The sequence below is a fragment of the Lepidochelys olivacea genome (assembly GCF_965140295.1).
Source record: "Lepidochelys olivacea isolate rLepOli2 genome assembly, chromosome: 4".
Lineage (NCBI taxonomy): Eukaryota > Metazoa > Chordata > Testudines > Cheloniidae > Lepidochelys > Lepidochelys olivacea.
Genome location: NC_140414.1, coordinates 8,771,012 through 8,797,456, shown reverse-complemented (window position 1 = coordinate 8,797,456; position 26,445 = coordinate 8,771,012). Strand labels below are relative to the sequence as shown.

The 26,445-nt window shown below is 39.5% G+C and overlaps 2 protein-coding genes and 1 long non-coding RNA gene across 3 annotated transcripts in view; 2 read left to right on the top strand and 1 right to left on the bottom strand.

Annotated features, from left to right (window-relative positions):
- The window catches only part of IGFBP7 (insulin like growth factor binding protein 7), a 73,194-nt gene extending 72,728 nt beyond the window's left edge, over positions 1 to 466 (top strand). The window contains exon 5 of the mRNA XM_084625613.1: positions 277 to 466. The gene's annotated coding sequence lies outside the window, so the exon portion shown is untranslated. The remainder of the gene's footprint in view (positions 1 to 276) is intronic.
- On the bottom strand, positions 456 to 26,286 carry POLR2B (RNA polymerase II subunit B). Its single transcript, XM_084625612.1, has 25 exons — positions 26,135 to 26,286; positions 23,987 to 24,059; positions 23,151 to 23,301; positions 20,495 to 20,607; positions 17,061 to 17,280; positions 15,804 to 15,962; positions 14,969 to 15,133; positions 13,814 to 14,010; positions 12,506 to 12,625; positions 11,691 to 11,877; positions 10,216 to 10,359; positions 9,762 to 9,901; positions 9,557 to 9,668; positions 9,039 to 9,193; positions 8,534 to 8,732; positions 8,209 to 8,377; positions 7,606 to 7,702; positions 4,439 to 4,533; positions 3,804 to 4,054; positions 3,622 to 3,711; positions 3,286 to 3,393; positions 2,587 to 2,700; positions 2,313 to 2,473; positions 1,651 to 1,846; positions 456 to 743 (listed from the first exon to the last, which is right to left on the bottom strand). Exons 1-25 carry the CDS (start codon positions 26,151 to 26,153, stop codon positions 654 to 656), a joined length of 3,525 nt encoding a protein of 1,174 aa, XP_084481738.1. The 5' UTR covers positions 26,154 to 26,286; the 3' UTR covers positions 456 to 653.
- On the top strand, positions 2,715 to 22,250 carry LOC311519263. Its single transcript, XR_014711239.1, has 2 exons — positions 2,715 to 3,224; positions 21,718 to 22,250. It is a non-coding gene; the product is annotated as an uncharacterized lncRNA (long non-coding RNA).
- Positions 26,287 to 26,445: the final 159 nt, after the last annotated feature.

Here is a 26,445-nt window from a genome sequence, read left to right as displayed (position 1 = left end):
GATGCATCAGTAATAAGCACAGTCTAAATGTCTATGTAGTTAGCCAACTACTGACAATGGACGTATTCCAATGACCTTGGTGAAAGGTTCCCTAAATTCCATTACCCTAAGCTATCCAGTTCCCTCAGAAGAAAGAAAGAGAGGAAAGGACTGATTGATTTAAAATGTGGATAACGAAGAACAAACAGAAAATTCAATCCACTGATATTGGGGTATCTGCAGTGTTACCCTCTTGTAATTATGAAACCACATCCCTTTTTGTTTGTTTTTTCCCAGATGATGATGCAGAGCCGTGACGTGAGGACTATATCATTTATGCACAGTTTAAGTTAGTGTTTCGGAAAGCTACAGCCACTGACTTCTTCTAGCCTGATAATCAGTTCCTTATCTGACTCATTCTTCCTTTTAGTAATGTTTTGCTTACATGCTTTTGGCAGACATACAAATAAATGTAATTCACATATGACTACAAATCTTTATTTCTATTTACAAAAAGTAAGCTCAAGATCATTAAACAAAGTGTTCAGATGCAAAACATAACCTGATGTAAATGACATATGTAACATTCTGCATTTAAAATCTTTTAAAATGGTACACTAGAACCAGAGCAAGCAGATACGTAAAGTCAGAACTAAAGCACAGCCTTTTAAAGGCTAAATACTCATCATACGAGGTGCAATACTCATGGACATCAGCTCTTGAAAGAGGAGTTTACAGGCATATGGCATTCGCACCAAGGAAATCTGAAAAGGAAGTAAGAAAATTTAGTACATGGCATCTTTTTAAAGATTAATTTCACTCTACCTACCCACTAAGTAAATAGTAACATTTTGGTTCCAAAATTACAAGGCTATTTTTTTTGGTCTAGTGCTTCATATCAAGTTATATTTTTGTTAGCCCTTTAGGGAAAGTCTTTACAATTCACCTTGAAGTGATGACTGATCACACTCCATCCAGGGTGGCATTACTTTACTCAATAGTGTTGATATGTTCCTCTACAGGGTCCAGACCATCAACACTATTTATAATTTATCATCATTTTAATACAGTAGACTTGTCCTTCAGTGGTCAAAATCTGTAGACAAAAGATCTTTTTTGCTCCTATCGGTCAAGATATTTTATTTGTGCATATTAACTATTACGAGACAATTACGCTCTTTAGAGGTTGAAGGAATAACCGAGTTATGGTAGAGAAAAACAATCCTGTTTATACTTAAATATAAAATTTCCATATTAATTCAAAACCTGTGATTTCCCTCCCCCAGCATGTCAAATATGCGACAAGTTAGTTTATTCCTCTCCCAAACAAAATATAATATTCTGAAGAGTTATAGTGGCAAAGCCATGAAATCATGAGTTTTACAGTATCACTTTTTTCCCCCAAAAGTTAAAAGATTTAATGTTCACTTTTAGTTAAGTTCTCTGAAAACCCAGTATTATAAAATACATAAGTGAAATTTCCTGCCAAATGACACAGCGAGAACTCTGACACTTAGGAAAAAACCCATTTGTTATATAGTAACTATTGGGTTAATTTTTGGGTTTCTTTTACCACTTGCTCTCTTCATCCTCACTCACCATCATACTTCTTTAATCACTGTTTGTTCTTGACTGCAAGTAGAAATATTTGCAGAGGAAATCCATACATACCTGTGTTTTATTACGGCACCCCCTGCACTCGTACGTGTGTGTCCTTGTGTTAGCTATTGCCATTATTCCACAAAGATTGCAAACGTGAACTTGGTATGGGTCTGAAGCCTCAAACAATCTCTCTCTCAAAAATTGAGCTGCTCCATGAGCAATCTGACAGTCTCGCTCCATTTCTCCAAAACGAAGGCCACCATCGCTATAAGGGGGTGGGGAGGATATTGTGTCATTAAGTCAGAAATTATGATTCCAGTAGCTAATATGGAAACCTAATTCTCTACAAATACATCAGCATTAGTACAAATAGGTGCCTCTGTACCCAGCAAGTTGTCATCTCTTCTCCCAAAAATACGATCATTGGGAAGAAGTCAGCCACATTATAAAACTACTGCTCCCACTAGCAGTCACATGACTAAGAAAATTTCTACAACGGATGACAATATATAGTGTTTGAACAGACAAACCACAACTTCACAACAAACTAAGTCATGTTTTATCTGTCCAAACCTAAGCACACTACCATCAGCTCCAAATGGGTGGCTAATTGGATGAGCCAATTAAGATACAGCTGCACAGCTGAGGCAGCTAATTTTTCTCTGCCTTAGCAACCCAACTGTGAGGCTTCAAGGACACTCGTAAAAAAGAAAATCCACAAATATTCTTACCGAGATCTACCTTCCATTGGTTGCCTGTTAAGAATCTGAATTGGCCCTCTTGCACGAGAATGAATTTTGTCATCTACCATATGTTTCAACCTCTGGTAGTAAGTAGGACCAATGAAGATTTGTGATGTGATTTTGCGTCCAGTGAAGCCATTGTAGAGAACCTGAAGTAAAGAATACAATCACTGAAGCATAAGCCTAAATTTGACATATTAACAAAATTTATCAAAAAACAGACCAATAATCTTTAGCTAGATTGGCATTTTGAACACTATACCTCATTTCCTCTCAGATGATAGCCATAATCTGATAATAGATTGGAAATCTTCTGCACATTGACAGCATCATTGAAAGGTGTAGCATCACCAATTTCTCCCTTGTTTGCCGATACCTATGGAGAAAAAGGGTTTCCTGAATACCATGAACTTTTATAGACACAAACTGTGCATTCTATATATGAGAGTTTTCAGACAGTATGCAGGTTAACTTGAAAAAGCTAACCTACTCCCCCGTTAAGATTTCAGACCCAATACCCAAGACTGTAACCTTAACTTTCTAATGCAGTGGATATTTTTCTGTTGAACAAAACTTAGATGCACAAGTTACAGGTGGGATTTTCAGAAGCACTTAACACTGGCCTAACTCTGTTATTTCTTTCTTTTCCATAGATTAGGAGAACGCTTAGGGATTTTTAGGGTTAATTATGCTTGTATGGTAATTCTGTCAAGAAAAGCAGCACAGAAATTCTGCTATAAACACATCGTGGTTTGACCCACTGAAGATAGCACTCTGGCTTCTCCCTAAGGAAATTAATATATCTTTTGTTTTGTTACTAGATCCTCAAATGGGAACTTGATCATCATTCTTTAGTGGGTTAACAAATACCGGGAACTAGCAGATCAGCTTCTCCACAAGGTAAAACAAGTGCAGTTTGCTTCTCAGATTTTAGCTACACAACATAAACTGTTCTCCTTACCTTCCCTTGAAGGCATTCAATCAAGTGACCAATTGTCATACGGGAAGGGATGGCATGGGGGTTGATGATTATGTCAGGTGTGATACCTTCACAGGTGAAAGGCATATCCTAAAGCAGGAAAGAGATTCTCATTATGCCCCGTGAGAAGCTAGGGAGTTCCAACAAAATAAAAATCCAGTTCAACTTAAGTGACTCAAAAGACATTTTAAATAAGGTTTGAACAGAGGTTAAATTGAAATCAATATATTAAGGTAACTTATTTCACAGGCAATCCACATTAATAGGCAAGTTTCACTCTACAGTGAGAGACAAGTATAAGAGAGAAAACGTTGCTACCTCCTGTCTGTACTGGATACCACAGGTACCCTTCTGACCATGCCTGCTGGCAAACTTATCTCCAATTTGTGGGATTCTCACAGAGCGCACCTGGAGGCAACAGAAAACATCAGATCAGTGACTTGATACTTATTTTTTCCTTTTTTTTTTTAAACCCAGAAGCCATAGAAACTGGTACTCACCCTAATTTTGCAAAACTTGTATCCTTCCTGATTAAGGGTTACCATGACCTGGTCTACAATACCAGTCTCACTAGTTCGTAGGAAAGTGCTACAGTCCCTCTTTGTGTATCGTCTATTAGTGCTTTCGAGTTCATCTTCATTCTCAGGCAGAGTTACCGTTTTGCCAATGATGACATCATCTCCTGACACACGTACACCAGGTGCTATCAAACCATCATCATCTAGTTTGTCATAGATGGCATGCCTCATACCTGAGATTAAAGACAAATGAATTCAGAGCCGAAAATCCTTCAAAGTATTTCTACAAAAACATTAAGGATCACGTTCTCAGAATAGTAGACACCATATTTGCATTCTGTGTCAGTATACTGCAGTGTTGTGAATTCATGACATATTAGTAAGTGCAGATTCTACTATAAATGTACATGCTGCTAACATATCCAGAAAGGGAATTTTTGTTTTTTACTGACCATGCAAATTTCTTTGTACCAAGAGCACAAATTTATCAATCATTTACATGTTTACAGTGCAATATAAGTAGTCAAATATAGTAAAGTTAACATGAAGGACTCAGTCTGATGAAGTCTGGCTGCTAATTGCAGGTTTTGTTTCTTCCATCTGCCAGCATCTCTTACCCTGACAAGTTTCACGTGTAGGTTTTTCAAAAACTTCTTCTTGGTCAAATCCTTTCTTGGACTCTTGTTCTTTATATGAGCGATAGAAAACAGATCTGAAAGAAAATTTAAAAAGAATAACTTGTTTAGATATCAGCGTTCTTTTTTAAATTGTATGCTATAACCGTATCTAAATCACAATTGAGGCCCTTTGTTTTATTGATTTTAAAAAAGTTGGGGGTGGTGGTTTTTTGTTTTAAACTGATTTTCACCCAAATTTTGGACCACTCAAGTGGTATCAAAATACTGATTATGTTAAAAAAAATCTGATTACATTAGATAGATGGTGTTTGTTAATAAAATTAGTCTAGGTGTAAATGTGAGGCTGTCAAAGTGCAGCAACGTAGTGGAAAATTGTGTGCGCGTGCACATGCAGAGTGTTAATGTGTAGTTTATGCAGTAAGCCACAGCATTAACTCCTTTTATTTATAATACACTTATTTTTCTGTCCTCTTGTTCCCAAATGTTAACCTAATATTTACCCAGAAAACATAAGTTAGTTTTTTTGCACTGATTTTCACCATTTAATTTTTGTAAAAGTGAAATTCCCAGGACATTTTAAACAAAATAAAAACTGAAAACAAACAGCCCTGGCTCATAGCACAGTTGAGTTAGAATTACCAGTAATGACAAGTCTGAAAGAATGCTCAGGCCCCATGCAAGAAGTTTTTACTTGGATACTACACTATGACTTCTAGAGCAAATCAAGGAGAAACAATGAACCCCACAAAGGACATTTTGACGTCACTTCTCAGAATAAATCTGTGAAATGTCTACAAATAAACTGCTGGTAGTGGTAGACGATGGTAACTTTAGGATCTACTATACGTCTTACAAAAAAAGGGAATTGTGTTATCCCTGTGTTACGACCCAGACCACTTTACTCATACATTTCACCCCTTTGTCTGCCTTTTAGCTTGCATGTTTTGATGTCACACCATTACCTGAATGCTAATGTAAACAATGGCATCACCACTGTACATATATACTAAATCATCACGTGTACAGTGATGAGTAATTTAAGAACACCTTTCCCCCCTCCAGTATCCATTAAGCTGCACCCACTGAAGTACACCTCCGGTGCACTAGAGTGCTTGGGTTTTATTCAGGTTATTCCGTTTTTATTTTTCTCTCTCTCTCTTTTTTTTTTTTATAGTGCTGCCTTATAGGCTAGCATATGGATCCCCAGTTGTACTTGAAGTTTAAAATTTTTTTTTATTTTTAAAATGTGCCAGTGAACATACCCAGTGCTCACTTTGGGCAGTAATTATTAAAGCAATCCATAAAAATCCAGCACAGCTTCTCATTTCTTATTCTACATAAGTAAACGGATGTGAAGAAGCGAACGTGCCTCTTTAAGGTCTAGCCAACCAAAAGTAGAACAGAATGTGGACCTAGATAACCAAAAGACAAACAATGAATGTGTCCATTACATCATTCAGGTGTAATTGCGGCAAAGTGGTGATAGGTCACATCACTTCCCTGGCTAACAATAGGATTATCTTGGGAAGCTCAAATGCCTGGCATCAAAGGGCTCACAAAACTTGACAGTTCAAGAGAGAAAACATCCAAATCCTATTACATTTAATCTACATACAAATATGATTCAGTGCAGTCAGCAAGACCTAACTTTAAAGCAAGAGGAGGAAAACGGTTGGTTGGGAAAGTGTGTCATGTTTTTAATTTTGGCCCTAGTTATTCACTGGAGTGGTTACTTTTGCATCTTCTTGCTGTGGCAGTTGTAACTTCTGTAAGTGACTTTTTTTAAAAAAAACAAAATAGGTTGAAAAAGAGCAACTTTAGCGGATTGGGCCAAAAGAAATCGGATGAGGTTCAACAAGGACAAATGCAGAGTCCTGCACTTAGGACGGAAGAATCCTATGCACCGCTACAGACTAGGGACCAAGTGGCTAGGCAGCAGTTCTGCAGAAAAGGACCTACGGGTTACAGTGGACGAGAAGCTGGATATGAGTCAACAGTCCGCTCTTGTTGCCAAGAAGGCCAATGGCATTTTGGGATGTATAAGTAGGGGCATTGCCAGCAGATCGAGGGACATGATCGTTCCCCTCTATTAGACATTGGTGAGGCCTCATCTGGAGTAGTGTCCAGTTTTGGGCCCCACACTACAAGAAGGATCTGGAAAAATTGGAAAGAGTCCAGCGGAGGGGAACAAAAATGATTAGGGGACTGGAACACATGACTTAGGAGGAGAGGCTGAGGGAACTGGGATTGTTTAGTCTGCGAAAGAGAAGAATGAAGGGGGATTTGATAGCTACTTTCAACTACCTGAAAGGGGGTTCCAAAGAGGATGGATCTAGACCATTCTCAGTAGTACCAGATGGTAGAACAAGGAGTAATGGTCTCAAGTTGCAGTGGGGGAGGTTTAGGTTGGATATTAGGAAAACCCTTTTCACTAGGAGGGTGGTGAAACACTGGAATGCGTTACCTAGGGGGGTGGTGCAGTCTCCTTCCTTAGAGGTTTTTAAGGTCAGGCTTGATTTAGTTGGGGATTGAATCATAGAATATCAGGGTTGGAAGGGACCCCAGAAGGTCATCTAGTCCAACCCCTTGCTCAAAGCAGGACCAATTCCCAGTTAAATCATCCCAGCCAGGGCTTTGTCAAGCCTGACCTTAAAAACCTCTAAGGAAGGAGATTCTACCACCGCCCTAGGTAACGCATTCCAGTGTTTCACCACCCTCTTAGTGAAAAAGTTTTTCCTAATATCCAATCTAAACCTCCCCCACTGCAACTTGAGACCATTACTCCTCGTTTTGTCATCTGCCACCATTGAGAACAGTCTAGAGCCATCCTCTTTGGAACTGATTGGTCTTGCTTTGAGCAGGGGGTTGGACTAGATGAACTCCTGAGGTCCCTTCCAACCCTGATCTTCTAGGATTCTAACTGTACATTTTAATATACTAGTAACAATACGCAGTAATCAGCTGTTGGTAGTATTTTAAAATGTATGACTAAGTTAAAATTTGTCCAGAGTCTTAGAAAAGGCATGTTATGTCCTTTAGACATCTGAATAAAAACTGGGAAAGATTTAAATCTTCAAATGAGTAAAAACAACCCTATAAATTTACATGAGCAATTTTCTACAGTTCAGAGTTCAGGAAAACCATACCTGAAAAAACCTCTATCGACAGCAGAACGGTTCATGATGACAGAGTCTTCCTGATTATAACCGGTGTATGACGCAATGGCCACAATTGAGTTGATACCTGTAATACAATAGAAGCAAATGTTTAAAGCACCTATAGCTCATATAAGCAAGGTTTCTTCATTCAAAATGAACTGCGTTCCATATAGTTACACCGCCTGGACATTAAAGCAAATCTCCACCACACACACACACAAAATAGAGGCCATGTAGTATTGAATAAATACAAAATTGGAGTATACTCTAGATTAGAACTTTCAATACAACACTGACCCCTTCTGGAGATCTAACAAATGCTGATGAAAAATACACTAATTTCCAACAATGTAATCTGTTGGGGGAGGGAGGAATTATTTTTAACATATTGTAGCCTTAGCAGCTATGCTGAGAGTATCTCCTTATAGCTGGTGATGCCCAGATTACAAGGCACAATAATGAGAATGACCAGAAGTTACTACTAAGCACAATCCTAGTTACTTTTCACCATAATGAATGGTCTTTAAATATTGATATTTGTGTACATTTTATTTAATACGTTTTAGGTTTGCTTATTAACCCACAACATACCTGCTGGCAACTCTCTAAATCGCAAGTACTCCATAGAGCGTGTAGTCACAAGGGGTTTTTGAGGGTAATACAACACATGGGCTAGTGTATCCATACGAACATGAAAGTTTGTAATATAAACTCCCATAGCCTGTTTACCCATAGCAGACTGGTATGTGTTCCTAGGAGACTATGAAGGCAAAAAAAGAAGCAGTGTCAATAGAACATCTATTAAATTCTTCATGCATATACATGTCTATATATGTTAAAACATGCTTTTTAAATTTTCCTTTTGTAATATAGTCTTAACTTTAAAAGCAAGAGGCCTAAATAAATAAATACCGACCTGGTTGTGATCAGGGAAAGGAATAATAGATGCACATACTCCTAGGATCATGGACGGGTGAATCTCACAATGTGTGTAAGTTGAACAGTATGCCACTCCTTTCTCCTGCAAGTCATCTGGAGTCATTGCCAGCATCACAGTCTCTTCTTCTAGCGTATCAATGTATTCTACTACACCGCTGGCCACGAGATCCTGCCAACTAAATAATCAAACTGTCTCAATGCCTTACTATTCAAAGTAACATTTAATACAGGTTTCATTAGCTATGTCAAAAAGCAAGACTTATCTTGTTTGTAATTAGGGAATACGCCACTGCCTTGATTTGACACAATTATGCTCTATTGCGATTATAATCAATGCTGTGTAGAACACACAAAGTAGTCAAGTAACAAGTTTTTAAATACAAAGGTGGCTTGCAGATTCAGCTGACTTCAAACAAACCCTGAGAAGCATACATTTGGAAGAAAGAGCAAGACATTTTTCATGTTCTGGGGAGATTTCTTACCTGTAGTTGTTGTACTCTCGTTCTTTTAGTTGGTCAATATGCCTCTTCTTCAACAGCAGCTTTTGTTTTTCCACAATTAAAAGTGGCCTGCAGATTCTGCCAGCATCAGTATAGATGCGGATTTCTCGCTCCCTAATATCCCTGATCATGGAGACCTGCACATGCAAACAAGGAGAATTAATGGGTACACACATTTGAGGTTTTGTATGAACCGTGGAATGAGAGTCAGGGTGCACACAACAGGGGCTATAACAAAGTGAAGTTCCCCAAAGCGGGAGCCTTTAAGCTACTGTCTACAGTGTGCTGCGAGTATGAGGGCTCCATTGAACAGGCTTCCGATTCGAAAAGGGCAGTTTTCAGCTAAATTCTCTTTAAAAATGGTTTTAGGGAACTAAGCCTTTGAAGTATGATCAAAAAGAATTTCCGCTTGTACTCATACTTTCGAAAGGGGTGTTCTGCCTACTACATTCCATCCTTCGCAGCTAGAATTTACATGGTCGTTCATTCAGAAAACGTACCTCTGACACAATTATGTCCATCTGACGACGTAATTTTCTTAGTGTGTTCATCAGCTGTTCTGGATCTTTGTGTATTCCTACCCAGCAGCCATTAACAAAGATCTTGGTTGCACTATGAAAAGAAAAGCCAGAGTTATATGAAAAAGCGGTTTTGAATTAAAAAAAAAGTTTAAAATTATTCAGAGACAAACTCATTTATACATACTCTGCAATGGCTGCTGGAGATATTTCTTCCAGATTTTCCATACTCCATTCTTCTAAAAATTCCAGAATCGGAGATGGCTGAGACCCCACAGAAATGTAAGCCATCAAGGCTAAGTTCTTTACAAGTCCTACTGCATGGCCCTAACAAACAGATTTAGTTTTGTTGTAAAAAACAACAAATCAATATGCCTTTGAAAAGGCTAGACAAATAGTTTCCAAGAAAACACATACACAGAATTGATAGTGGATTCAGACACACAATTACTTTATTAGTTAAAAAACATCTTATGCCTTCACTGCAAATTTAACTTTAAATCTGAAATATTTGAAATTAAATACTGAAAATAAAATGCAATTGCACATTGACATATTGCAACAAATCTGCAGTGTTAGATTACCATAATACAAGCAAATATGCTTTTGGAATACATTAGTTTCAATGTAACTTGTGTTACCTCTGGAGTCTCAGCAGGACAGACCATTCCCCACAATGTATTGTGCAGCTGTCTGGGCTTTGCTAGTTTACCATCTCTACCAATTGGAGAATTCAAGCGTCTCAAGTGGGAAAGTGTGGATGCAAAGGTCAGGCGGTTTAACACCTAGATGTAATTGTAAGTTTTTAAAATTAGACACCCAAGCGGTATTCTTCATTTCAAACCAAAATCATTTGCAATTTGTTAGTCTTACTTATTTCAAAATGCCTACTAGAAGGAAGTCAGTTACCACCTAAATTGACAACTATCTTTATGCCTTTCAACAAAGTAACAATAAACAGAAACTAGTTCACCTCATCTCATCTTAGACTAGTGTGAGGTCTTGTCCAGGTCACCCAAAACTGTGAGCCACTGTATTACCACTCTGCCTCAGCAAGAGTTAGCTTTGCTGCTGCTAAGCTCTGTGTTACCACCCTGACACATCAGCTTGTCTGCCTTACCGGCAAACTCTTCACGAATCTGCCAGGTTACAAACAAAAAAAACCAAAACAAAAACACATTCTACTGACTAAAACTTAACTCTGGCAAGTTACAATCTTTGTGTGAGCAGGTTTTTCCACCTACAGTCAGTTCCCAGAGACTTCAACTTCTTTGACTGAAGGATCCAATTCTCCCAGAGTTTGAGCGCTCTGGCAACTTTTGCCCCTAAGATGATGAATCCCAATTAAGTAATCCCTGTTTCTTCTTGAATTTCCCTAAACCCATTGTCTGTTTAGCCAGAAAAGCTTTCTGGGGATAGAGCCTCCATCCCTTGTCATAAATCATTAAGTGGCATCTCCCCCACTAGCAAGTTGAAGGGCTTCATTTACCGGATATGTAAATGTGCTCTCCCGGTTTCTGGCCCCACCTTCCTCAATTTACAGTGGAGACACAGTCAAGCAGGCGAAACACCACCCCTTTGTCTAGGGCAGGCTGGGCTTATGCACCGCTTGCCAAAACACATTTTAAGAACATATTTCCAGCACACATATTCTTTGCACACTGCCCGTACACATATCACACAATATTAACGACCAGTGTGTTACCAGTTTGGATAGGATACCTTACAGGACACCTTTCAGATACAGTGTGTTGGGGCAAGGAGTGCATCAGGTGTTCTGCATTATGGTATGGTACACCCTTTGCCAGTTGGCACTGAAGGGCTCCCAGAATCACAATTAGGTTTCCACTTAAAAGTTCTGCCAGTCTAGTAATATCTTAACTGTGTGCATGTGGGCGTTCAGCAACTTCTGTAGTAGGGCTGACCCTGAAAGAACTCTGTTCACCTTTAATATATACCAGTAATGATCTGTAGTGACCACTCAGCCAACGTAAAAACCTCTAATGTGACAGAATCTTAAAGAGAGAGTTTTTAATACAAGCATTCTGGATAGGTGTACAGAAGCTTTTACAAGACAAAAGCTATGCTTTGTCTTAGACTTATTTAGCTAGGTTACCTGAGATACTCCTGCTCTGGCCTGATGAGCTTTCTTCTGATCACCCCAGTTTCCAGTAGCCAATGAGTATTTCAAACCATCTGATATAATCCTTGTTTTAATTGCCAGTTCCAAGTTAAAATCTTTCCCTCTGTCAATAAATTTTTGTGCATATATTCTCACTTCTTTGAGCAAATTCTTAAACATTCTGTTAAAGAAAGCAGAAAATGTAATTGTTAGAAGCCAGGAAAGGTAACTGTAGTAACATTCTGTAGCAGGTCAATTTAATCAAACAGATTTATGGAGAGTTTTTGAAAACAGGACATAGAAAATAGAGGTGAAATGCTTCACAGGAGTCAAAACAGAATTACATTTTTATATGGATAAGGATTCCATCCACAGTTACACTAGGCAGCATAAATATAAAGACATAAACTCCTCATGCTACAGGGCATAAACCAGCAACTAATCACCTGGAGTTCAGAGAAGTTTCTTCCTATGGACAGAAAGAAAATGAGTATGTGTGGCACCTTAGAGACTAACGAATTTGAGGATAAGAGTCTCTAAGGTGCCACAAGTACTCGTTTTCTTTTTGCGGATACAGACTAACATGGCTGCTACTCTGATTCCTATGGACAGGTTATTCCATAATTGTACATCCTGTACCTTCCCCTGAAGAATCTGAGACTGGCCATGGTCTGAGAGAATATCAGAATTGAAACAATGGTCTGTTCTAGTATGACAGTTTTACATTCCCAACAACTATTACATGAAATCAGACACTTTTTAACACTGGAATACCATTTAATACCTACAATTTTGTTTATCATGCTTACCCTCTGAACAAGAATGCAAGCAATGGCCCTGCTAGATCAAGTCTTTTGTTGCCATAATGATCTCTGTCATCGAGTTCTCTTCTGCCCAGAGCTGCCAGTAGTAATCTATGAACCATATATCTAAAACAATAAAAAAAAGAGACACCTTACTTTGTATTCTAATTAGAACCAGACATTCATCCCGAAGACCAGACAACTATTTACAGGACATATACACTAGGGGTGCCGATGAATTGTCAGTCCTAAATCAAATGAAATTATTGCATTTCTAAACACAGACCTCTTTACCAGGTTAATAAGCACAAGTCCTAAAAACCCACTGCTTGTTTAAGTCAATGCAGACCGGAAAGGAGAATTATCTTTTTAAACAATCTACCCCACTTTTGGATTGGACCTTCACCTGGCCAATCAGTGTGCTTTTCCCGTCTTGTATTGTCTAACTTAGGCCCCAATTAAGTCAGTGGGGCTCTGCATGAGCATGGGGGCCACCAACTGGCTGAACTGGGGCCTTGGGCTCCTGATACAGGGACTGACTGCTTGTATACCATTAGGTACTGAGCAAGGTGATACCACCCAAATAATTTTAGATAACCAAGAATACACTACACGGCCTTACAGTCAGCCTGCACAACTACACTGTCAACTCAAGCAATATATTAACAATATAGTAGAACCTCAGAGTTATGAATACTAGAGTTAAGAACTGACCGGTCAACCACACACCTCATTTAGACCCAGAAGTATGCAATCAGGCAGCAGCACAGATTTTAAAAAAGCAAGTACAGTAGAGTATTGCGTTAAATGTAAACTTCTAAAAAAATAAAGGGAAAAAGTTTAAAGGAAGATTTGACATAGTAAGGAAACTTTTTGTGCTTGTTTCATTTAAATTAAGATGGTTAAAAGCAGCATTTTTCTCCTACATGGTAAAGTTTCAGAGCTGTATTAAGTCAATGTTCAGTTGTAAACTTTTGGAAGAACAGCCATAACATTTTGTTCAGAGTTACGAACAACCTCCATTCCTGAGATGTTCGTAACCATGGAGGTTCTACTGTACTGTCTTTATTTAGGTCCTTAACACCACATTCAACTTAAATCCACTCATTATTTCTGCCATTTCAATGCTGCAAGGATTGGGTTGCAAACACTACAGGGGAACGTAACTATTAGTACTATTTTGAAGATTGTGGAAACATTTCTACCAGTCTTACATTTCATAAATATCTAAAACTAAATTTTTGAATCAATTTTGAGTTGACAGTTTCCCTTTCAGATGTCTGACACAGCATTTAAGACAAAAAACAGTCATACCCCAGAAAATAGGCCTTTTTGGTTTCACAAAAGTCACTGACACCAACATGTGGAAGCATTTCCTTCTGTAAGACTTCTTTTGCATACTTAATTCTTTTCTCTTTGGTAACACCAGGCTTTGCACCTCTTGACCCGATGAAGTTTAATGCAACATTCTGTTCCTGGATGACAAATGCTTCATCTAAGGAAGGTTTGACCTAATGCACAAAAGGAAGCAAAAATCATTGCATCGGGGGGCGGGGGGGAAGGAAATCCTGAATCATTGGATGATTCAGGATTTCAGTTATGTAGCTGTTTATAAAAAATATTTTCAGGAAGTTCTAGTTAACTACATTTTAAATAAAAATTCCAAAAAGTTATTTTTTTCCAAATATAATTCTCCATTATACTGCAACAGATTTTTTTTTTAAAGGGGCAGCAGGGAACGTCCGATATTCTAGAATAAGACATTAATACAAAAGTGGCAGTGCATGTAGAATTATTTTCTGAAGTTACAATTAAGCATGTTTCATTTAAAAGTAAGATTTAATAGGTGATGACAGTTTAAATAAAGCCTTCATGTACTAGGATATTAATACCAAATTAGCTAACATGATGACAGTCACCACAGACAATGCACCTCCAAGTAAGAAATACTTCTAAACCAGCAAATGATGATTGGATCTTTAAAAAGTAAAAATGTTCACAGGATTGTATCATTAAACATGATTTCAAGCTACTTCACAGCTGAGTAATGGGATTTTTTTTAATATAAACAGTACATACAGATTAGCTTTTTGTAAAAGACAACTGTGGATCAGTGTGGCACAATAGGCAGTGCACCAAAAGATAGTTGAGACAGACAGACGTGGGATTTTTTTCCACTGATTTCAATGGGAGCCGGATCAGATCCTGTAACTGAATAGTAAACAGCGCTCTTCCATTCCCACACAAGCACTTCAGGTAAATGTACATTTACCATAATTGTTTTATTCAGAGAACTTTTATTACTTTAACCAATGCAAAAAAACCCCTAACATTTAAGATTCAAGTGGCACATGAGTCTTAAAATTACAACTGGGATATGGACAGGATGCTTTGAATATAGTAGAAGTAGACAGACAGACTTTAGCTCACTTAACACCATGACACACACCATTATTGAATATACATTACCATTTCCATCATCTCAGGATCTTCAAAGTCATAAATTATGTGCTCTAAAATGTCTCTGTCAGATACAAAACCTAATGCACGGAAAACAATAATGATGGGCACTTCTTGTTTGATATATGGAAGAGTTGCTACAATACGCTGACCAATAGCGCTCTTCTTTGCGCCCTAGAGGGGGGACAGGGTAGATCAGTCTCAAATGCATTTGATTTCAAACAAACCAACTTTTTCTGGACTTCAAATGGCTTGAATAAAGTACTTATTCAAGAGAGATAAGTATGGTTTTTGAAATGGAAAAGAATTACCATGTACAAAACCATAAATATAAATAATTAGATTAAGTCTGTCTCATTTCTAATACATCTGTTTTTAAACTATTAATGCCACAGAGCAGCTACTGAATAACATTTTTCATCTTATTCAAGAGGTTACAATTATATACATTAAATTTGAAAATCTACTCACAAATACCTATTTGATTACACTCTTCAAAGCATTACATCAAACACACAGTTTCTCAAGAAAATGAAACTTAAATACCATAAGATACTACATAAAGAAAAATCTCCAAAGTCTTAGAAAATTTCAGCCCAAACATAAACCAAATACACCTCTACCCCAATATAACGCAACCCAATATAACACGGATTCGGATATAACGCGGTAAAGCAGCGCTCCAGAGGGGTGGGGCTGCGCGTTCCAGTGGATCAAAGCAAGTTTGATATAATGTGGTTTCACCTATAATGCGGTAAGATTTTTTGGCTCCCAAGGACAGCGTTTTATCGGGGTAGAGGTGTATAAAATATCCACCATTATTAAATCAATCAGTCATGCATACCTGCCCTCCTCTGGCCAGCATGCTAACCCATATAGTACTAGTTGGTCGAGAGGAATTCTCCAGGCAGGATCTACATTCTCCTGTGTAAGCATATTTCGAATCTTTCTTTGCAAACACATACACTGTGTTTGTAGCCATCTTCTCTTGAGCAATCAGAACCTATATTGGAAACAAAGCATTGTAAATAACCAGGTAAGAGAGTATGCTTACAGTAAGTAAATATAAACATGCAATACCTTAAGATGTTTTGTTTTCAAACTGACTTCAAACCCATTACTATTTTTTGGTCAATCTGCCAATCTTGTTCTTACCCAGCTATTAAAATCTAGCTTGTACTGTACTATCCTTCTTGGCTGTACAATAGCATAATAGTACTTGTTAAGCTCTCCACATAACTATATGCACATTGTTATTTTGCTAAAGGCTGCTCATTGTACTAGTGTTTTTCACCTTTAGAAGAACAGAGTTCTAAGAAAATACTGTGTAATAGTATTACTTAAGATAGCACACCAGAAACAAGGGACACTCCAAGATCAACGGTTTTAGAACACATTTATTGCATTTTCTAGTAGTGATGCATTTAGATACCACTCCATAGGGGTCTTAGAATGCCTTAAGGGTTAGCATATTGTATCTGAAAAGCAACTGTAAAAATGGCATCAGAAGATTCTGTGTCTGTTGTGTCTTAATTTCCATGTCAAATGTGCTTAGTACACAAATAAAGAAAATTTCAGCTGCCAGCCCTGAGAGTCAAATTAGGTTCTTTTTTCTCTTATCACACCAACAGCAGAGATGCTGAGGGTCAAATTATGCCCTCACTGACAGCTGTACAGTCACAGTGCCTTCAACGCATTTACATAGGTGCACATTAAATGAACTTGGCAAACAATTTAATGAATGAGGCACATGATGAAACAATTTACTTTACTACTTATGCTGGTTCTGCTGAATAAGAGTAATAAGTAGCAAATACTTATTTTGTCACTAAAACAAATACATACAACTCTGAATAACAAGGAAAAGGTTTGTTTTTATACTGCCACTTTTCAGAGTTAGACCGGCACTCCAGTGTTAGAACTGGAAACAAAACTATCAAAAAAATGTTTTAAGTAGTATTCCATAAAACAGAGTTTTCGGATTGGTAGAAAGAGGAACACATGCCATATAGAGCCATTTCAATGTGTAATTTTCAGCATTCGTTTTATAAAAAAAAGCCACACCACACAACATTTCTTCATGTGAAATCTAATCCTTTACCTTTTCTGATCCATTAATAATGAAATAGCCACCAGGGTCAAGAGGACATTCATTCAGTTCACAAAGATCACGATCAGTCAAGCCATTCAACAGGCAGTATGTTGAACGGAGCATGATAGGAATTTTTCCTATAAAAGTTTTCTGATGCTGTGTCTGTAACTGGTCCTCTCCCTCTTTAATAACTGTTTTAGTTATGTCCACATACAAGGGAGCAGAATATCTATGAAAAAGAAAATACGACATGACTATATTATAACATTAGAATCATAGATTAGGGTTGGAAGAGACCTCAGAAGGTCATCAGTCCAACCCCCTGCTCGCAGCAGGACCAACCTCAACTAAATCATCCCAGCCAGGGCTTTGTCAAGCTGGGCCTCAAAAACTGATGGAGATTCTATCACCTCCCTATGTAACCCATTCCAGTGCTTCACCACCCTCCAAGTGAAATAGCTTCCCCCCCCCCCCATATCCAACCTAGACCTCCCCCACTGCAATTTGAGACAATTGCTTCTTGTTCGGTCATCTGCCACCACTGAGAACAGCCTCTCTCAGTGGTTCTCAAACTTTTGTACTGGTGACCCCTTTCACACAGCAAGCTTCTGAATGTGACCCCCCCGCCCATAAATTAAAAACACTTTTTAAAATATTTAACACCATTATAAATGCTGGAGGCAAAGCAGGGTTTGGGGTGGAGGCTGACAGCTCACAACCCTTCCCCCCCCCCCCATGTAATAATCTTGTGACCCCCTAAGGGGTCCCAACCCCCAGTTTGAGAACCCCTGGCCTATCTCCATCCTTTTTGGAACCCCCCTTCAGGTAGCTGAAGACTGCTATCAAATCCCCCCTCACTCTTCTCTTCTGCAGACTAAATAACCCCAGTTCCCTCAGCCTCTCCGCATAAGTCATGTGCCCCAGCCCCCTAATCATTTTCGTTGCCCTCCACTACTCTTTCCAATTTGTCCATATCCTTTCTGTAGCAGGGGGCCCAAAACTCGATGCAATACTCCAGATGTGGCCTCACCAGTGCTGAACAGAGGGGAATAATCACTTCCCTCAATCTGCTGGCAATGCTTCTACTGATACAGTCCAATATGCCATTAGCCTTCTTGGTAACAAGGCCACACTGTTGACTCATATTCAGCTTCTTGTCCACTGTAACCCCCAGGTCCTTTTCTGCAGAACTGCCGCTTAGCCAGTCGGACTCCAGCCTGTAGCAGTGCATGGGATTCTTCCATTCTAAGTGCAGGACTCTGCACTTATCCTTGTTGAACCTCAGATTTCTTTTGGCCCAATCCTTCAATATGTCTAGGTCACTCTGGACCCTATCCCTCAGCATATCTACCTCTCCCTCCATCTTAGTGTCATCCACAAACTGAGTGTGCAATTAATCCCATCATCCAGATTAATAAAGATGAACAAAACCGACCCCAGGGGTACTCAGCTTGATACAGACTGCCAACTAGACATCAAGCTGTTGATCACTACCCGTTGAGCCCAATGATCTAGCCAGCTTTCTATTCACCTTATAGTCCACTCATCCAACCCATACTTTTTAAACTAGCTGGCAAGAATACTGTGGGAGACCCTATCAAAAGCTTTGCTAAAATCAAGATATGTCATGTCCACTGCTTTCCCCATATCCACAGAGCCAGTTATCTCATCATTGAAAGCAATCAGGTTGGTCAGGCATGATTTTCCCTTGGTGAATCCATGTTGACGGTTTCTGATCACCTTCCTCTCCTCCAAGTGCTTCAAAAGAGATTCCTTGGGGACCTGCTCCATGATTTTTCCAGGGACTGAGGTGAGGTGGACAGGTCTGTAGTTCCCCAGATTTTCCTTCTTCCCTTTTTCCAAGATGGGCACTATAGTTGCCTTTTTCCAATCATCCGGGACCTCCCCAGATCACCACGAGTTTTCAAAGATAATGGCCAATGGCTCTGTAATCACATCAGCCAACTCCCTCAGATGCATTAGATCCGTCCCCATGGACTTGTGCAAGTCCAGCTTTTCTAAATAGTCCTTAACCTGTTCTTTCACCACTAAGGGCTGCTCACCTCCTCCCCATGCTGTGCTGTCTAGTGCAGCAGTCTGGGAGCTGACCTTGTCTGTGAAGACCGAGGCAAAAGAAAGCATTGAGTACTTCAACTTTTTCCACATCATTTATCACTAAGTTGTCTCCCTCATTCAGTAACAGGCCCACACTTTCCCTGACCACCTTGTTGTTGCTAACATACCTGAAGAAACCCTTCTTATTACCTTTCACATCCCTTGCTAGCTGCAACTCCAATTGTGCTTTGGCCTTCCTGGTTACACCCCTGCATGCTTGAGCAGTATTTTTATACTCCTCCCGAGTCATCTGTCCACGTTTCCACTTCTTGTAAGCTTCCTTTTTGAGTTTAAGCTTACCAAAGATTTTGCTGGTAAGCCAAGCTGGTCGCCTGCCATATTTGCTATTCTTTTGCACATTGGGATGGTTTGTTCCTGGTGCCCTCAATAAGGCTTCTTTAAAATACAGCCAGCTCTCCTAGACTCCTTTCCTCCTCTTATTAGTCTCCAAGGGGATCCTACCCATCAGTTCCCTGAGGGAATCAAATTATGCTTTTCTGAAGTCCAGAGTCCATATTCTGCCGCACTCCTTTCTTTCGTCAGGATCCTGAACTCTACCATCTTATGGTCACTGCCTTCCAGACTGCCACCCACTTCTATTTCCCCAACCAATTCTTCCCTGTTTGTGAGCAGCAGGTTAAGAGGAGCATGGCCCCGAGTTGGTTCCTCCAGCACTTGCACCAGTAAATTGTCCCCAATACTCTCCAAAAACTTCCTGGATTGTGTGTGCACCGCTGTATTGCTCTCCCAGCAGATATCAGGGTGATTGAAGTCCCCTTGAGAACTAGGGCCTGTGATCTAGAAACTTTTGTTAGTTCTCTGAAAAAAGCCTCATCTACCTCATCCCCCTGGTCCGGTGGTCTATAGCAGACACCCACCACGATATCACTCTTGTTGCTCTCGCCTCTAAACTTAACCCAAAGACTCTCAACAGGCTTTTCTCCAGTTTCATACTGGAGCTCTGAGCAGTCATACTGCTTTCTTACATACAGTGTAACTCCTCCACCTTTTCGCCCGCGCCTGTCCATCCTAAACAGTTTATACCCATCCACGACAATATGAAGATAATGCATTCTGAACTAGAGAAAGCATAAAATAAAGGACTGATAAAGTTATTCCGAGAAATTGTTGGTACTGTTAAATTATATTACTTAGTAATAGTGTGTCCGTGATCTTTTGTACTTAATACTCAAGTAGTTTGTTTTAAATATAGGGAAGTAATTCTTCATTTTACAGGGCATAATTAAAATTAGAGAAAATCCTATTAATTTAGATTGCAGATGTGTTCCTTCATGGTATCCAACAGCTGTTAAGGAGCTTTTTCTTACGTAAGATTTCTCAATCTGGCTTCATTGGGCATCATGGGTGAAGGTGCACCATCTCTTTCCCAATGCGTAGGCTTGGAGAGATAGATTTGTTCAAACTTCAACAGATATCGTGGCTGAAAATAACCCAAAATAACTAATTTTAATAACCAGAATGGCAAATCACAATATGCATGAGAGAATTTTAGAACTTGTTTAATACATATACAATGCCACACACAGAGATCCCAATTCACAGATTAGAGAGGTAATCCCTTTCTATAGGTCTGTAGACAAACTGCACTTACAACACTTCACTGGATGCCTCATTAACACAGATGTAGGATAAACACAAGAGAATTCAGAGAACAAACAAACGATTAAGATCTGGAAAGGTTGATCCTCATGGAAAAGTCCTAAATATAAACAGATTCTCTTAGCCATGACTAAAGATATTGGGCAGGAGGGGAAGGAAAAAAAAGAGAGAAACACAAGACAATCTCCAAGTAGTTTGAATATTTCATAACACTAAAGAGGGAGAATAGTTATTTAGCATGCTACAAAGGGTTATTCACTAGCAGGAGTGTGATAAAATTAAAGAAAGTTTTAGGAAGATTACCGGGAAAAGTTTTCTGACAACAAAATCTATTAATGACAGGTGCAGTGATAGAAGCAGACTTGTTTATTTACAAACCAGACAAATTAGGAGAAAAAATATTGTAGGGGGCAATCCGGCACTGGCTTGGGTTGAGAATGGTGGTGGGAGAAGCAGATTAAAGTCCCTAACAGGTCTTGCCCTTCTCACATACTTCTCTATGGATTTGCACACATTTGCTGAGCTAGATGTTTTACTGTCTAGTAAGATCAGATCACATTACAAAATTATTTTGCCTTCAAGATAAGACCATTAATATTTACTGGGTCAGCAAGAAAATATGTAAATATGAATTTATAATGGTATTAAAAATCTACTAAGATACAAGAACTTCAATCTTGAAATCACAGTATTTCTTTATTTTAAAATATATCCTGTAAGAGACATTAAATATTTATACTGCTTTGTTACTCCCAAAAAAGTCTAAAATCAGAAGCACAAAAAAAGAGAGTCCTGGAATTGCACCACGGCACAAAGCCGGGACTATTTTATTTACATATATTTAATTATTGTGCATATAATTGTAGCATCTCAAAGCACTACACACTACCAAGCGGTAGATGAGAATTTGACTCCCCATGACTTCTTGCAGGTGGTGGAAAAGAAGACTAGGACTTATGTGAAGATGACACAAAATTGCAGACAAAAGCCTTGTGTCAGTGCAGCAGCATCTTTTTCTGGATTATCTGGTGATCCCCACATTGCATAAACTCTGGTGGGAGCAATTCTATCCATCCATCCAGCAGTAAGGCATAAAAAGACCTCCCGGCAAGAGAACAGGGGAAAAATGGAGAGAGAAAAAAACCTGGACTTCAACAAGGTGCACATTCTCCTTTTGGCCACTTCTTATGTCCCAAGTATCAGTTTCCTTACTCAACTGGCCAGGGCACCATCAGATATAGATGCACACTGAACTGATCTGGTAATGGAGATGGATAGTATAAAAAGAAGAAAACCTAATTATAGCTGCTTCAAGAGCTGTATTTCAGATCATAAGCTGTTCAAGTTTTCCCACTGTGATTGTCTGTTTCATGAATGACTTCTGACAGTTTCTAAATCTGTTAAATGTAATATAGTCAACAGTGGAATTCAAGTAATTCTCTTTTAATATACTTATTGTTTGCATTGGTTTACTATAGCCTAACATTAACAATTTTATTTATGACTGAAAGGGCACTTTCATTCCCATCCCTATTATGGATAGCTTACATTTTTTTCAGCAAGTTGCATCTTATGATGAAATATTTCATACTTGGCTCAGAAGATTTGCTTTAGTTTTAGTATTTGTACTACCACAGCACCTAGGAACCCCAGTCATGGAGCAGGACCGCATTGTACTAGGTACTGTACAAACACAGAACTAAAGGAGGGTCGCCCCACCCCAATGGGCTTACAATCTAACTAGAAATCTATTTAGTTATTTCTCTGCAGTTGTTACTCTGTGCGAGGATAAGTTATCTTTTGGTTACTAAAACTTGTATCAAGATCTTCATTTTTCTCCAGCCAGCTTTTCTTTAAACTTGATATGAACGGGGTCCAGAAGTGTAACATTCACTTGGCCTAGATTGAAAGCAATGTTTTGAAATTAACTTCCAGAAGTTTGAGAATGGCATTCTGATTACATGTAGCACATCATGCTTCTGGAGTTAAGGAATATAATTTGATAACATGTGCCAAATGAGAACAATAGGAGCTGAGCCCTTTGAATATCTGGCCCCAGCTGTGGGTGCTGAAAATTTTTGAAAATCTAACATGAAACGAACAAAGACTAAAAAAATTGATATTTCTCACCCTTGATAAAGTTCATTATGGACATACCATTTTTGCCAAAAATGTTTGGCGTTTCAACTGCTTTAATGACCCATTCGTTTCCCCATTAGTAGCATTTCTTTTTAGCTATATCATGCGCTAATTGACTGGATCTGCTGCTGCAGCCTTCAGCTGTTCAACTGCAATAAGAACTCCCAGCACAATTTTCACATCTGTACGATTAAAAGAATCAAACTCTGCAAATATCCCTCTTACCGGTTCTTCAACTTCCCCTGTGGCATGCTGAGCTTCAGCTTGTAGATCGATAGGTGGTGCATCTTCTACAATTCTCTGCACAGACATCTGAATGAACTCATCAAAAGAATCCAGCTGTTGTCGGACCAACCCCTTCTCATCAAAATAGGAGCTTAGAAAAAATAAAGCATATTCAATTAATCAACAAAAATTCTCAGTTTACATATCCATAAACTATGTTAATTATCAGGTAATGTTTAAAAATTCAAGATAAACATACTGTAATTAATCAAAGGATATTATTGCTACATGAAACAAATATCTGCTTGTATTTCAACATTGTGCTGTGAGAAGAAAACAATTGTTCCAAAGAAACTTTCAAAAAACAGACAGAAATATTTATGCCCAGATCCTGCAACTTTGTTCCCTATTGACTGACTTGCAAGAAGCTGTGGGATCAGTGCCTTAACTTACCAATTCACTATGTTAGCATTATTCTTAGCAGTAATCTTATAAATGTACCTCTACACCCACAAGCAATAATGGAAAATATTGTGTTAATGCTGAATTTGCTAGGAAAATGCTTTCAGACTGTCTAGGAAGGCAATCACTTACAAAACCATTGACCTTTGGCCATTTATACACAGGCCCAGTGGTCTCAAATCTTATGTTCTCTCTTTGTAACCGTTCTTTCATTCTTAAAGAGAAAGCATTTATGATTCTGGACATGAAATCTTGGAATTTTCATCACAATAAGTTAGGATATAATATTTATTAGTATTAGATGTTTTAGCTAAGCGTACACTTGCCTGATTACTTCACTATTCTTAACATTTCTTAGAAAATTTGATAGTTACCTAATAACTATCCAGCATGCTTCTTGCCATAAATCTGGAGTGATTTCATCATCATCTTCATCATATTGCATATCTACCAAGAAAGCAGAACACTTAAATCAATCTTTCTATTCATTCATGTTTTCTTTGGCTGTATATAGCTTCTAAAGACCCAATGGCTGCACACAAATACATTATTTTTCTAAAAAAAAAAAATGAGGAGTACTTGTGGCATCTTAGAAACTAACAAATTTATTTGGGCATAAGCTTTTGTGGGCTAAAACCCACTTCATCGGATGCATGCAGTGGAATCTAGTGAGCTTAATAAAACCTGAAAGAGGGATAACAGGAACAAACACAGCCTAGTGTCAATACTTGGACTGTGAGCTCTTTGGGGCAGAGACCATCTTTCATTCTGTATTTGCTCAGTGCTTAACACAGTGGAGTCCTGGTCCATGTCTGGGGCTCATAGACACTACAGTAATAAAAATATTGTAATTTATTTGTATCTGGAACACAGAAAAGTTTTATTACTTTACTGGCCCTTGAGAAAAAGTAGGCAACCTATGAAGGCTTATTATAAACAAGAACTTTTATGGGAACAATAGGATTCAGTCTACTTTGTTTCCTAAGGTTAAGCATCTGTTCCTAAACACTTTACCACCACTCAGCAAAATACGCATGATAGCACTCAAAACTTGTGCTTTCCTAGAGTAGCAACTAATAAATCAGTTTGAATTCAATGCAAAGCTCATTAAAGTCAAAAGAAAGATTTTTATTGACATCAGTAGGCTTTGGATGAGGCCCTTTATGCCTTTGGTAAAGGTCAATTAACTTTCAATTGTATCTTAACAGATGTTTCAGCTTCCTGTTTATTTAGGAACCACAGACAAGCTATTCCAATATCTAAGCATCTTTCAAAGTTTTTGTTACTCTAAAACACATTTTTCACTTGTAGCATCAAGAACATTGGACACTCATGCAGGTTTTTAAGCTTTGCCCTCACACTTTTTAATTACCATAAAATACCCTATAAACATACGGCCAAAGGTTGAAACTTTCAAAAAACAGGAGCCCAATACTTAGCTCCATTTTTCAAAGCACCAGTTTCCCCATCAGCTACTTTTGATTCCAGTGGGAGCCACTGTGTGCTCAGCACTTTTGAAAATCAGGTCACTTGTTAAAATGCCTAAGGTCGAGTCTACACTAGATTCACAGATTCCGAGGCCAGAAGGGATCATTCTAATCATCTAGTCTGACCTCATCTAGTCATAGAACTTCCCTCAAAATAATTCCAGGAGCATAAACCATCTTGAGTTAAAAACTGCCAGGGATTAAGAATCCACCACAACTCTTGGTAAACTGTTCCAAGGGTTAATTACCTTTACTGTTAAAACCTTTATTTCCAATCTGAATTTGTCTAGCCTCAACTTTCAGCCATTACATCATGTTAGACTTCTATTTCCGAGACTGAAGAACACATTTTCAAATATTTGTCCCCATGTAGGTATTTACAGACTGCAATAATCACCCCTTTGTTCAGCTAAACGGATTGAGCTCTTTGGCCCCATCACTATTAGGCTTGTTTTCCAATCTTTTAAACATTCCCATGGCTCTTCTCTGAACCCTCTCCAGTTTAATAACATCCTTCTTGAATTGTGGGCACCAGAGGTGGACACAGTCCAGCAGGAGTCATATATAAAAGTGCCAAATATAAAGGTGAAATAACCTCTCTGCTCCAAATCCCCCCGTTTATGCGCCTCAGGATCGCATTCTCTCTTAGCCACTGCACGGCAGGGCCAGCTGACCAGTCCCCACATCCCCCAGCCTTTCCGGGCTCTCCGCGTCCCCGCTCAGAGCCCCCCGGCCTGTGCTCTTGCTCCTGGCTAGAAGCACGGACACAGTGGAAGGGACCTGGAGGTACAGCTGCGGCTCCTCCAGCGGCCCTCCCCGCTCCGCTCCGCTCCCAGCCCCGCCGGGGTGAAGCGCAGGGACTCGACCACGCTCCCGGCTGCGCGGCAAGGGTTTGCAGGCCCGGCCCGGCCCGGCACGGCCCGGGACCCCAGGGGCCTGTGGCCCGTGCCCGCCCCCCAGGGGCAGCCCTCCGGCGCCGAGCTCCCGGCTGAGGTGACGGGACCCGCCGCCAGGGCACGGCTGTGGCGCGCTCACCCTCGTCCGCGTCGTACATCTTGGCGGCGCGGGGCGACCTCAGCGGCAGCTACCGGGACGGACCTGTCCCCGCGATGGACGGACGCGGAGGCTCACGCGCATGACACTAGACCGGACTGCGGCCGCGCGCTATTTCGATCCCGCCTCCTTATCGCACTGCGGCTGCGTGCGGTCCAAGATCTGATTACGGCTGCGCAAGCTATGGGCTGGCCTCACCCACTCCAGTTCGCACTGCGGCTGCGCGCGCACTTCGCGCTATGGTCCTCCTGAGCCGCCTCGTGACCAGTTCTTGGGGAGACTCGAGGAGCGCG

Bases quoted from the DNA above. Each gene is read 5' to 3' on its own strand.
- POLR2B (XM_084625612.1), bottom strand. The intron at 15,134-15,803 runs GTATGCATGACT...TCCCCCCTCTAG, and splicing joins TGCTGGCCAGAGGAGGGCAG to GGCGCAAAGAAGAGCGCTAT. The intron at 4,534-7,605 runs GTATGGTTTTCC...ATTTTCTTTCAG, and splicing joins GTCGATAGAGGTTTTTTCAG to ATCTGTTTTCTATCGCTCAT.